General features: G+C 33.0%; 1 protein-coding gene across 1 annotated transcript; it reads left to right on the top strand.

Moving 5' to 3' along the window:
- The first annotated feature begins 433 nt into the window (after positions 1 to 433).
- Positions 434 to 11141, top strand: LOC147075757 (circadian clock-controlled protein daywake-like). Its single transcript, XM_085942375.1, has 5 exons — positions 434 to 440; positions 1002 to 1236; positions 9234 to 9364; positions 9582 to 9734; positions 10970 to 11141. Exons 1-5 carry the CDS (start codon positions 434 to 436, stop codon positions 11131 to 11133), a joined length of 690 nt encoding a protein of 229 aa, XP_085798501.1. The 3' UTR covers positions 11134 to 11141.
- Positions 11142 to 15096: the final 3955 nt, after the last annotated feature.

Below are 15096 nucleotides of genomic sequence, written 5' to 3'. Positions count from 1 at the left end.
AGCTAGATGCTTATTCAAATATGCTAGATCTGGCAAGAATAAGTCAAGTTGGCAACGTTGATTTTGATGTTTCCGCCAGCGGACCGAACCTCTAATAATATTAGACAATGAAATGAGTTTGCCAAAAGTAATATTGATGTATACCATGATAACTCCGCTGCCTGGCATTTGATAACTAGGATTTGGCAATACGCACCTGGGCGCACCTCATACATTATACCTGTAAAAGTATACGTCCTGCTGCAGTGTGGGATTTAGCATAAAAAGGCCTAAGTTATCGACTGATTTTGAAGCTTCACACAATTTAAAATAAAATAAGTTTCGAATACTTTTTCTAATGAATCGGTTGCGTCAAAAAAATCACAGCTGTCGCCGATTCCTTCATGCTTGTTTCTCCTGGCGATTTCAAAATGCCACACTTACTAACAACGTAATGGACAGTCAGTTTAATTTAACTGGAAATTACTCGATGCAATCTCATGCGTTATAAATAATAAACAATAGTTTTTTTTATTAATTGCAATTCAACATGATTACCTTCACCTTCGCCACCTTATTGCAAATGAGTATTTCTTCGCAAAGTTATGTCTCTGATTGTTGCAGTTGTGTGAAGATTGTCAACTGAGATACATCTTGGGATAATTTATGTGACAATGTATAGCAACGCTATGTGTCTGGTGGTTTTCGCGGTTCTGTTTTGTTGCATAGATAGAACGACAACTGCAAAACTACGTGAGTAGAGATTATAAATATAATATACAATTTGTAACAACGAATTTATTTATAGGTCTACAAGTTTGTTTTTTGTTGAGATAAAACAATAATGTTGTCTCCAGTGAAGTATTTTCTGTCAATACTGATTCCTCTGGTCCCTCAGTCAAGTCTCTTGACTAAATCTTCCAAAATAGCGGTGAATAATTTATATTTCTTATAATATACCTAAGGCAAGGTGACACATTCTCAGAGAATGTAATTTCCAAAAGCTTTTTTGTTTTTTATAGCTTCCTACATCACTCCGTGTTACCGAGATGACCCAAACCTCCACGAATGTCTGCTGAGAGAGGCTAGAAAAGTCAGCAAACAATTCATAGCTGGAGTACCAGAGCTAGGGGTGCCAAGTTTGGATCCGCTGGACCTCGGAGACATCGATGTGATTCCTGGACATGGAACCTTGAAGTTTACTAATCGCGGAGCAATTTTGACAGGCTTTAAAAGTGCTAAACTTATTGATCTCAAGTACGTATGAAAATTATTTTATATATTAGTTGAGTTTATTAGAGTAAGAAGAAAGGCAAAAAAGAACTAGGGATCAAGAAGAGTGGAAGGTACTAGGGGACACCTTCATTTAGCAGTGAATCGATCCCGGGTTTTCGCGACGATATCTTACGTTTTTGTTTAGTGCGAATATTTCTGGAAAATACGAATATAAATTAATGTGATAGTTTTCCCAAGAAAAACAATGCGAAAAAAGTTTTTACTGTTGGCAACACTAGTGTGAAATACTCCAAAATATTATAGTCTGAGACCAATCCGCAATGCACATGTCGATCCAAGTTAATAAGACATCGTAAACGATGAAACCATAGTTTAACTCTAATTAATAATATACAAACTTTCTTTTGTTAGAATATGTTTTTTTAGCTTGAGCTAGACATGAAACCTGTAAAACCCTGAGAGCACAATAATTATTATGGAATATTGAGAATCCTAAATTGGAACCGGAACCAGAACCTCTTAAAAATTACTAGGTTTCATTGTTCTAATATTTTTAGTCATCATTCATTCACGTTGTAGCTAGTTATTACTATTATGTAATACACATACATTCCGACTAGGGATTCCAATCCCGGGATCCAGAGCTATTTTCGATACCTATGAATCCCGGGATTTATAAACATAATCCCGAAACTTTCGGGATTGATTTTTTATTAGTTTTTATGGAAAATAAAATATAACAGAAAAAATACATTTAATAACAAATAACTACATTAGAAATAAACTGAGTTTGAATGAAGTTTGATTTATACCCATGTGTAAGTTGCCGATTCATTTTATTTTTTCACATAAATTAATAAAAATGAGAAAGATTGGAAAAAAACAATGCTTCGCACTACAAAGTAATTCCACCATGATCTCATACGTTTTACGGCAGTTTCATATTTGGATGACTAATTAAATTTATGAAGCGGAAAGGCCATACGTATACCATGATTTGCTTTACTATTTTGAATCTCGCTAACCCATTCATTGGGTCTTTATTATCAGAAACAGCAATCTCATATTAAATTCACATTAATATGTATATTACAATATTATTTACTCCATTAAACTTATGCATTTCCAAGATTGAACGTATACAATATTAACAATAAATGTTTTAAATAGTATAAATTATACTAGATTTATTTTTGATCGATTTTATCAATGTTATTTGTAAATATAAAAATTTTATATTATCAATGGAAAAAATGTCATCCCGGGATTGTCAAATTATAATCCCGAAATCCCAGGATCAGAATTTTGGCTCGGGATTGGATTCCCTAATTCTGACGTAATGTTAAATAATTACAAGATAAAAAGAACTTTTTATAAACCACGTTTTTAAATTTTCTGTTGAATCATATAAACTTGACAATTCAATAATTTAGGACAAATAAGGCAATTGTCTACAAATCATTTTTTTGCTATTTTGCAACAAACAAACAAATAGAATACCGAAATGTCATTTTGATTTCCATAGTAACGCACGTATATATTAATAATTTATTTACTAGGACCACCCACTTAGCAACCAATAATAGTGAATTGGATTACGGATTTATTCCGAAATAACTTTTCATACAAAACAGAATTAACTGAAAATGAATTCAATTCTACTTAAAGATGGCTGAAAGTAATAAACGAATGCATTGGCATCGTGTTCTGATATATTCTAAAAGTTTCAAATGTCTAGTTAGTCGGGAAGTTAGTTAAAAATCTTGGACAAGCAAGAAAAAAATCTGTACCGGACAAACAAGAATACGAGCTAATAAAAACGTGGTGAAATAGTTGACACCTACTTTTTGAGTTTTAAAATTGAAATAGAATATCAATAATATAAGGAGGCAAACATATATTTTTAAACAACTGGACCAGAACCCTCCTTTTTGGGTTGATGAAACCAAGCCCAGAACCAAACGCTTATAAATTTTGGGGATTCCAACAGCTCTGGTTTTAGTTGTTCATAAAAAAATACATGTTTAATTTTGATGCATACTATTATTGATCGATTGACAGAACTATTGATAATGGTTGTCTTATTGTATGAATTTGTCCTATGGTGTATATATTTAGATCAAATTAATTTAGTTATATATTATTATGTTAATTTTAGGACAAACACAATTTGCGTGGAGAAGTTATTTATTTTGAACTGCTTGATTGGAAGGTTTTGATATCGACTGATTAATATGATGTTCGAGTTATTATCTTATACTTAATTATCGTCTGAGCTTGTTCGTTATTATTTATGTTAATATAATTTAGTTCGTATTGTATTCGAATATTTAAAATAGTTTTTTTTTGTGTTAGGTAAATTTTAAATTTGCGCCATTCTTGTTGGGCTACAGAAAATAATTCAGAGTGCCATACGCGGTTGTTCATCACTGCTCTAAGCAATACAAAAAATGCCATGTGTTTTGCGAGTAACACGATTAGAGTTGGGTATTTCCCGAGAAAATCTCAATCTCGAAATCCGGGTTTTCTCGAAGAGATGAAATTTGGAATTCTCGAAATTCGGGATTTCCAGAAAAGAATTCTCGAAAAATCTCGAGATATCGGAAAATTTAAAAAAAAACCTGTAAAAATCCTAAAATCAGTGTAAAAACAGACAATTTCGAAAAAAAATAATTTTTTTTATTTATGTAAGAAGACAAACAAAATAGAAGTAGAAAAACAAACATAATTCAAAACATTACTTATTAAAATGGAATTTCAAAAAACACAGACTGTCAATCACTGCGTCTGACAATCGCGTACGCTTTTGATACACAAAATTCCCTGATGTTGCATCAATTGCGCTCATTTTGAGTCGACGTTGGCTTTATTATTGTGTTAAATGCCCCAATCAGTCTTTGAACGTTTTGTGTTTTCTGTCCACTTTTTTCATATAGAAAAAAGTTTTTTCAATTAATATTTGATAATAAAGAAATCCTGAATACCGAGAAAAGAATCTCGAGATCCGGGATTGCCCGAAATGTTAAAAATTTCAATTCTCGAGATTCGGGATGGAAGATCTTGAAAACTTTTCGAGAATTCCCATCGGGAAATTCCCGAAACCCAACTCTAAACACGATAATATTATGTCTGTTTCTGTTGGTAATGAATGTTATGATTTTATATTAGATTGTATTAATTGTTATTGAACCTTGATAATATATGTGAAGACAATTAGTTAGATAATAATATATAATATTTCAACTGTAGTTATATAATTTAATTACGAATGGTAATTATGATAATATTATAAACGTGTCTCAGGGTGAAATCTACCGAGTTTAACTTGATTAACATATTAATATAGTTAATTAAGGCTTTACAGAAAAAAACAACTCGGTTCGGATCATGTGGAATAATTATTTAAATACAATTAGATGACAATTTACTCAGAACTAATAAAACATGGTAATTATTGATCATTGATTAAACATTCATGGTAAATCATACGTATTAGGTCAAACACAACAAAGTAACCAATTGTAGGATAAGTGTTTACCAATCAGTTATGAATTGAATTATTTTGTGAAAATATATTAAGGGCGGACGTGCTCAGCGTGGGTCAAAATGGAGCTTTTTTTCCATTTTCAAAGGATGATCCTGGACATACCTTAAACGTTGTAGATAATCTATTTATATAATTTTGAAGCCTTATTATCCTTTATATTTATTTTAAACATTTGATGACTGTATAAAGTATTTTTATTACATAAAATATTATTCTTTTAAACCTCTCGCTCTAATGTTTTAGAATATAGTCATATTTCAGTACATAAATGTGCAGTGGTGTTAAGATTTTTTACATTTATTAATTTTTAAACGCATTTATAAAACCATCAGTATAATTTATATTGACATTATAATAGTGAAATATTTACGATAAAAAATTATATTGATAATCTCTGTGATCCCAAATTTGACAAGAATTAGACATTTTATTATTCAAAAAATGGGCAAGATTAACACTTTTGAAGATAACTAAAGATACTCATTATAAGCTATGTCTTTGACCATTTATCCGCGATAAATGGTAACTCTATTCCAGTGGCGAAGGGCAGAGGTAGGTTGTTAAGATCCACCATAAACACTCCACACTAAACTTCAGTCATACGTATTTGTTTTCATTGAAATGAGGCTACAATTATTTACAGATGGTGTTGGTAAGTTTTTAAAATTCAATTAAACCCTGTGAAAACCAAGCCATAATAGATATTAGTCAAAAATTACTCATCCATAAATATCTAAAATTACGTCATTAAATCATAAATAACTTTGAATATTTTATAGATAGGCTAATATTTTATCTAAGTATAATAGTTTGGTTAGAGGCAGGGCCTAATGAATTAAAAAAATGAGCCAACAATATGACGTATAACGAAAAGAAATAAGTATGAATGAAAAAGGGTGCACAATTTTGTCGTATCGCCCAAAATATACCAAAATTATTATGGTTTGGTTTAGGTAGGGTTAAATTGATTTTTAAAAACTGCCTAACCAATAACATTTGTAAATTGTAGTATTAGTTAAATAAAAACAAATACGTATGACTAACAAAGTTTAATGTGCACTACTTATGGCGGATGTTAACAGCCTACCTCCACCCTTCGCTACTGTCCTATTCAGCCCATGTTCGAATCTGCAAATGTTGCCGCTGGTCGACTTGTTTGTTGCGACTACTATATCCGTGACCTGTTTGTAGGACGCGAGGTCATTAAATTCGTAAACGTCTTGTCGTCAAAGTCAAATAGTTTATTACATAAATCGTATTAATTACATTGTGGATATATTATTATGTATATTTACCATTCCGTTAAAATAGTTTCACAAACGTTTCGTCTAGAATTGCGTAGTTTAAGGTGATTTTTGTTCATTTCAAAATTTAAAATGATTTTATAATGTCAAAAGATTCAAGCAAGTTCATTGATTTTCGTACAATAATAGCGCCTGTACACGTGCATGGATTTACTGGCAGCAATACAGGGCTCGAAATGGACCGGAGCGCCGTTCCGGTTTGTGACATCGAAAAAATTATCGCTCCGTCTCGTGGAAAAAATATTTTGACCGTCTGAGCTAGATAGGCCATATAATAGAAAATGTAACACATTTATTTTTATGAAGTACACATAAAATTTGATAACTATGTAAATATCATGTAAATATCATCATCAATAGTGCGTATTTTAAACTATCGTGACAATAATCGTTTACACGTAAACGTGCTGACTGTCTCCCCAATCTCATTCTTCGAGAGTAAGCGAGACGCGATGTTGTCATTTTATGGTACTATTTGACAGGTAGTGATAATCGGTTAACCTCAAAATTAATATAGTTCATTTTTTTGCCGGCAGGTTTGCCACTATCGTTCTACTGCGCAGGCGCAGATCGAAAAAATCCCTACTGTCGCATGAAAATTCAAAAACTTCCAAACTTTTTCAATTCATGCATGTAAAGTTGCAACTACAGGATAATACATGTTTACCCATACATTTACTTGTTGTGGACTCTATAATACTTACTGTCAACAGAAAATTTATGCACGTGTAAACGGGGTATAACAGTAAGTATCGTTTTGTGCGCAAATATTCCTTCTGACTGACATCCTAGTGTGAGAAATGTGTGGAGATATTACTCGTATCATAGTAGTAAATCATCCGTCACCTGGAAATCTATTGTCTTCTTATAATGTGAAGCAAATAGTTAGATACATAATTGCAAATTGCAATATAAATTACCCAATGACATTTCGTTTTCTCCAGTGCGCATGCGCATTGCAAAAATACGTAAATAATTTTCAGGAACGGTGCGAATCCAGAATTACTGCCCCCTCCCTATAAAATATTGTTTTTTTTTATTTTTCACACAATCTGTCCATATTATAATGATATGACATTGCTAATTTGTATCACTTCAAATAATTTATTATATTTTAAGCGTCAATTACACTGAGCTTCTTTACGAGCTGTTTGTTGGCGAATTTGAAAGCGGGCGATTCAGCTACTGCCATTTGATGATTACACACAAAAATTTCCATTCGCTGAGAAGCCACAAGCCAGCGACTATTTTGACAGAACGTAGGTATTTAGTTCGTTTTTTTTACCGGGAGGTTGCTACTGCGCTCTACTGCGCAGACGCAGTAGGCCCACACGCCGGCGTGTACCGTGTAAAGTTGATCGGCTTTCAACTTTTCTCGGTAGAGTGTTTACAACCTGCTTATTAGCTTGTTCGATGATTACACTGGGCGACTTTACAGGCAGATAATAAATTCGGCAACAAACAGCTCGTAAAGAAACTCAATGTAATTGACGCTTTAGCGATACTATGTGCTTCAAAAGAACTGTTTGCACGGAAAAATTAAAACCAAATGTCAATTAATTAAAGGTTTTGATGTTGAAAGCGGAAATAAGGAGTGGCGACAACGGATAGGGTGGTTACTTTATAATTTTCAAATGTAGATAGGATAATTTTATTGGTGAGACTACAGGCTGGACCAGGAACGTGACAAGGGTATTCTGGGTGTCAGCCAAAAATTGCCCCCCTCCCTCCAAATAAAAATAATATAAAACAATGTGAAAATATGGCAAAAGCCAAAGAAAGTATGAAATAATTATTTTATTGCCATCAAAATATTCATAACAGAAATTATGACATATTTTACCAACCTATTAAATAATATAGTAGGTATTCGGAATTATAATGCATAGTAACTTGAACCAATCAATTTGTATTAATAGAGCATGGAAGACCAAATTTATAAAATAATATTTAATGACACGAAAGAAAATTGTACGACAGGCGACTTTTTAACTATCCATGAAACAAGCTCGAGACAAATTGTTTTTTCTTTAAATATTGTAGATTTATGACTCATTTTCTGGTGACTGGGTTTTGGACTTATGCCACCCCTTACACCTAACACTCCCGCTTGGCGCGCCCCTGATAATTTGTTAAAATGCACATGCGCAAGAGAAATTGCGCAGCAAATTTAACCTGTCGCGCAATCAGGGGATTCCTTTGCGCGAAGTAACCAAGGTGATATCTACTCGCTTATCTCAGCGCTGTAGATTGAACTCGCGGTGGGAACACTGAATAAAGCTGCAGTAGCGTTACTACATTGCGCGGCTGGGGGGGGGGAGGTCTATAACAGTGTGGCCTCATTCACTGCGGATCAGTTAATTACTATTTAATTACTACATTTAAAGAAGAAAAAAAAACACTGTTCGTAGTACAAATCTGATTTACATGTCAAAATATAATACATAATGTAAATACCTAGTCTTCCTAATATTTTATTATAAATTCTTAAAATCACATAATATTGTGATAAAATATTTTTGCGTGCGAAGAAAAACGAAGTAAGTACCTACCTAAGTAGGAAAAGTGTAAAAATAAAAGTTGTTAAACGTAGTAATAGTGGGTATTTATATAAATTCCAACTATTTAAGAATTTTCAACACTACTTTACTTCATTTTCTACTCATTTATACTTAATTTTAGACGAGAACTAAGTATATTATTCTGTGTCAGTATGTATTTGTCATTGGTTAGTTAGTAGTGTGCATAATATATTATAGTAAATTGTTAAAACCCAGGGCTCGAAATGGACCGGAACGCACCGGAGCGCCGTTTCGGTTCGTGAAATATGTAAAATAATTGCTTCGTCTCGTGGAAAAAATATTTTGACCGTCTAAGCTAGATAGGCCATATTCTTAATATAGAAAATCTAACACGCTTATTTATATAAAATACACATAAAAATCTATAACTGCGTAAATATCTTCAGAAAAATTGTCTAGCGCTCCGGTTCGTAAAATTTTCCATTTCGAGCGCTGAAAACCTTAAATCAATCAGTATTGGAATTCAAATCCAATTAACTACGTACCGATAGGTGATACGGTGATAGTATTAATTTTCTAAATAATAATTAGATAATTAACTATCTTAACGTTAATATTTATGAAATCTGTCATTTATTTTTCTAGTGTCGATCCAGTAAAATTGACGGGGTCATGTCATATGATCGCGGACTCAGTTGTCAGATCCAACTACACAATTGACGGACAGCTTTTGATATTCCCGATTAATGGAGAAGGCAAATCTACCATAAAAATGAGTAAGGCTTTAATATTAATAATAATACATGTAATAAGTAATAAATTTGCAAACAATGAAGCTGAAAAGTAGGCTCGAAGATAAATGTCTCGAAAACATCTGATTGGTTGAACAGAATGCGATCCACTTGTATGGCACTCAAATCGAGCGAGTTAACAATATTAGTACTATCTTGTAGGCATAGGTACACAACGTAAAAATATACGATTTATTTTCAGAAAACTTTGATTTGTCGTGGACCTGGGAATACGACATCTTCAAAGGTGAAGACGGACTAGATTATGTCAAAGTGAAGAATACCAAAATCAAACATGACGTGGAGAAAGTCCATATCAAGATGGATGGCCTTTTCAACAATGATAAAGTTTTGGGTGAGATGGAAAAACTTGTTTTAAATTGTTTGATATGTTATTTTAAGAAACCTCCATTCCATTGTGCTTCAATTTCTTTATTGAAATAATTATGACTGTCGATAACATTAAATTTATGACAAGTTGTCTGCAATAGTTAGTAGAGACATCTAAGAACAGAATTACGGAATTGCATGTTTCGTAGTTTTGTCGCTAGATGTCCAGGGCACTTTGGTGCTGATCTTGATATGGACATAATATTATAATTGTAATGATAATATTTTTCATCTTATAGTCAAATATGAAATAAGTTTTCTTTAGTTTCGTAGTTTTGCTTATCAGAGGCACCCAGCGGAAAAAAAATTGTTATTGAAAAAATAAATAATAAAATTAAAATATATTTTTATAAGACCGATTTGATATAAGATATTATACATTTTTTTTTATAAAAATCCATTTTTTTTAAATAAAAAGATATAAAAGACCTCAAAACTAATTATTAATTATTTCCAAAAATCTCTTCTCATCTCTTTTCTACATTAGGGAAAACTTAAACGCGAATTTACCAGAGGCACCTAGCGGAAAAATACAGAGCTTGCAATTTGAAATATTTTTTGCAAAATTTTCTGAAAATATTATAAAGAAAAATATTTTTTATTTTAAGTTTAAGATATACTTACGATAATTGTAAAAAAATGTGAATTTATCAAAGAATCCCATATATTTTATGGTTGTATCTATTTCTAGGTTCTGTCTAAAGAGATTTTTGACTAATTCATAGTTTACTTATTTAAAAAAACATCGATTTTTATAAAAATATGAATGTATTTTTATTTATATGAAATCTTATTTAGGTATTATCCCAATATTGAAGTTCGATTTGATGTAAATAAAAAGGATTTTAAGTTATACACATTTTTATTTTTTTATTAGTTAATGGTTTCAGATAAATATTTATTAATAATTCACACATTTTAAATTGTAAATCATCAAAAAATATCTCAAAAAGCAAGCTTCGTATTTTTCCACTAGATGCCTGTGGTAGGTAGAGTATCTAAATTTTAATAATAAATATGACCATAAAATAATATGTAATAATATGATAAGAACACTGCTGTAGAACATCATACTGCCCTTAACCTTAGCAACATATGGGGGGGGGGGGCTACCAAATATGCTGTCCTGGGGGCTTGCTTCAGGATGTGGGGGCCATGGTATAATAGTACTAGTTTTATTATTTATTAACTTCATTTCAGGAGATACAATGAATCAATTCCTCAATGACAACTGGCGAGAAATAATGAAGGAAATTACTCCACCATCCATGCAGGCTGTACAGCAGAAGATTGTGGATATCTTCAACAAATTTTACGCCCAAGTTCCACTTGATGAGCTTCTACCACTGACTCCTAAAAATTGATGAACAAATTAAAACATTATATAGTAAATCAATGTCATCGTAGTAAATGTACATAGAAACAGAGTTTTTTGTAAATACCTATGGAAATCATTTTTATAAAACATTAAATAGAAAATTAATCATTTTTTAATAAAACGTCACTGCATTCCCTAAACATCTTATTCAAATTACATCATCAGAGTCTAGTCAGCTTCAGTGCTCGAAATGGACAATTTTACGAACCGGAACCCTCGACAATTTTCCAAATAATAATATACATATTATAATTATACACACGTTGGCCGCACGGCTTACATGTTGGCCTAAAGCGTCGTGGGTCCCAGGTTCGAATTCCGGGTCTAGCAAGTGCCTACACATATTGTTTTTCAATTTGTGGATGAGTCAGAGTATGGACCTAATAGATTGAGCAAATGGCTGACATCCATTTCTTGTAAAAACAAAATCTGTTAATACAAACCTCCATTCTGTGGAGACCCATATTATGATCTTGTTAGGATCGGACATGGTCGGAAAAATTATATGTGTAATATATATATATAATATGTTGTTATATACATTAACAGTCTTTAAATGTATGACAGGCCAAACGGTGTTACGACGTCATATCATCAGTATTTTTTTACTTAGGTACCTATTGGAATTAGGAACATTTAATTAGGAAGTTATTTTTCAATAATTCACAAATAGAAACGCAATACCTATTTTTTTCACGAGACGGAGCGATATTACCTGCGTTCCGGTGCGCTCCGGCCATTTCGAGGCCTGGTTGACTTGAAAACTTTCACCGAACGTCTGGCTTGATTGTCAATAAGGTCAACTTGAATATGTTTACCCATATAATAATAATATTTGCTTTAAAATTATTTGTTAAGACAGTGATAATACGAAAAATAAACAATATGCTTCCAAATAATCACCAAGTTACTTGTATAAAATACAATCTCCATTATTTGGGGTGACCATAATATGTTGTACCTAGATACCTAAATAAAGACGCGGAGTGTTTTTTATATATGTTATGCCGAAATGGGCAAAATTTTTCATGAAAAATGAACTGAAGTCAAATTCATGTTTAAATAAAACACCTTAAAGTACGTAATAAAACCACCGGAATACAGCGGAAAATTTAAGTTAAAAATTAAATATTATGGACATACCCATTATGAATAATATTTACCTACCCAATTTTATAAAATATGTAATATAATCATCACTCTTATATAAATGAAGTGTCATAACAGTGTTTACAGCTGAAAGCCTCAGCTGAGACTTCGTAACTTAATAAAATTAAAAAAAAAAACAAAGGAGAGACAGAATAAATAGGTATATACTTAGGTAAGTTAATTATGAATATTACAATCATATCGTATAATTATAAGTGTTTCAAAAGTAGGTTAGCAAGTAGGTGCTTGTGAAATACTCCACGCACATTTAAACAGCATTATTTTTTTAATCTCAATGCTATACGGCCATCTGTTACCGGTACTACAGGTCACGATGAACTACATACATATATTTTACATGTAACAGAGTAATATAGGTTAAATTGCATGTTTGAAACATTGTCGCTAGACGCCTTGAGTGCCCGAATGCAATAGATTCCAGTTCCGCATCGTTTACTTCATGGAAAACCGCTACTGCTCTCAAAAATTGATATATGTGTATTCGTTCCTTCGCATTGCATAGCCTGCCAACCCCCACAGGACGTCACTGCTGCTGAATGAAGGCTTCTTCAATCTGATTCAATTTCTTTCTATTATAAGCATTGCGTTGCTATGGTTATCAAATTTGGTGATATGATAATATAGGTACATATTTATATCATCAGTCTGCCTGCATCTACCCACTGCTAGCTGAATGAAGGACTGAACCACGAAACAGATAATAAATAGAATACCAATAGGCTATATTCAATACGCCGCATGGCGAAGCAGGCTTTTGAATGTGTGAGTGTCCTACGAAAATGAACCACGCATTATGCACGTGCAATCGTGTGTGTAATACACAATATTAAATGAGCGTAAATGCATAAACCGAGAGCAGTTTTCAGTATTCGACGTTAAACGTATTATAGACATGTGTGTAAGTATAACCCGGATTCATCCTTACTCGAGTCGGTTACCTGATATCGCCTTACCCGTTGTGTATTTCAGTTCCCATTATTTCTGAGTTCCCCGGTCTGAACAATCGGTGATTACTGGCTGACGAGACAGCTGGGTCGGCTCGTACCTACCAAATAAACGTTAGTATACTATAATCATGAAACATTTATTCAGTTCTTGATCCAGAATTACATATAGTACCTAAATTTATTTATGATTATTGATTATGTACTGTTATTATTTCCAACTGCTCTTACATGAAGCTTATTGTATCGTTTTCTATCGTTCGGCGTTGCTATAATTACGTCATAATTTCTGTCAAAACTATCGAACTTCACGCTTATGTTGTATGTTTATAGTGGGTATAGGTGGTGTATTTTAATATTCTTCCAAAGTAGACATAGAGTTAGTCGATTATAATAATTAGAAAGGTAAATACTATATTTATTTTGTGTTGGTGAACACTGAATAATTATTATTACAATATTTTAAGTAGTAGATAACTAGTTATGTCAATTGAATACAGACATGTAACAATATACCTACTTGCGTACATTTTAAGTACAAACACATTAATGACTTTATTTTTATCTCTTGAATTAATACTAATGCACTGGTCAAAATAAATATTATATTAATTACTTTCGAAAAAGTATTTGTCAGTGCTTAAATCTGTAAAGTAAAGCTAAACAAGAAGTGGTGAACTAGGTAGGTACTGTTCAAATAATTGATTTTGTAAACATGATTCTCATTTGTAGCAAGCTTCACTATTTTAATCGGCATTTGCAATTTTAGATTTTTTGCTGAAACAGTAAGAGCAAATTAGACTTTGTCCAGATATAGTGTGTGCCACCGTGCTTTACGCTCGAGTTCCAAAAATGTGCTGCGCCCATATAGCGCGTTTCATTTAGCAGTGAACAAGCACGGCATAAAAAAACAATCGCGAGTGCGAGAAGAAAGGCCAACAACTCAATCATGACACACGGTACCATATGCCACGATAACTGGCAAGATGTATTTTTGCCATTGTACAACCTAGGTGGCGTAATTTATTTTGAAATGGCTATAAGATTGTCATTTCGAGCTCGAAACGGTCGAAATTATTCATTCTGGAATGGCCATGAAAACGACGCTATATCGGCTCACGATAAATATTTTTAGCCACCAGTGATAGTTTTACCTTTTACCAGTCTGCAATATTTGTTTAAAATTTGGAAGCAAGCAATCAGCAATTTTTTTTCCTGAAGTTTGTAATCTTGAGGATTCCACAATACCGGATTGTTTCGACATACTAGTTCGATGTGAGCTAAACACTCCATTACGAATTGTTACAGTTTGCTACACGAACATGGAGTCTGTATCCTATAAACTGGCGTTCACGTCACGTCATTCGCGGATGGAGAGCATTGTGCCATCGCGTTCGACTGTTGCAAGTTTTCAATGGGAGGGAACGAGAGGGAAGACAGTGCTGAATACTGAAGCGGGGGGGGGGGGGAAACCGCACGCCAGCTTATAGAAGACAGACTCTACGTCTAATATGTCCTGGTTAACTGGCGTCCACAAACACACTCCGATCGCCTGTTCGTGAACGCACACGCTCGGAGCACGGAAATAGGAACGATCGCGGAGCGCTACTGTTTCGCAAAAGTAGTGGGTACGCGGCTTTATGCAAAATCGCATCGCGAATACAACATTACGACGCGAAGATATTGCCAATATTTTGAGTATTTAGATGAACAATAAAAAAATGTTATTCGCATCGAAAAACAAAAAAAAAAAACGGTGTGTGTACTTATGTACGCGCGTTAGAAGCAATATTTTGCGCAAAAAAACAAAAAACCTCATCTTTGCCATACAGCGG

Source organism: Rhyacophila brunnea, unplaced genomic scaffold (genome assembly GCF_057557595.1).
Source record: "Rhyacophila brunnea isolate RB1 unplaced genomic scaffold, BYU_Rbru_1.0 scaffold_14, whole genome shotgun sequence".
NCBI classification, from domain to species: Eukaryota; Metazoa; Arthropoda; class Insecta; order Trichoptera; family Rhyacophilidae; genus Rhyacophila; species Rhyacophila brunnea.
The sequence above is the reverse complement of the archived record's forward strand: the minus strand, read 5'-3'. Positions and strand labels throughout refer to the sequence as shown.

Bases quoted from the DNA above. Each gene is read 5' to 3' on its own strand.
- LOC147075757 (XM_085942375.1), top strand. The intron at 1,237-9,233 runs GTACGTATGAAA...TTATTTTTCTAG, and splicing joins GCTAAACTTATTGATCTCAA to TGTCGATCCAGTAAAATTGA. The intron at 9,735-10,969 runs GTGAGATGGAAA...ACTTCATTTCAG, and splicing joins CAACAATGATAAAGTTTTGG to GAGATACAATGAATCAATTC.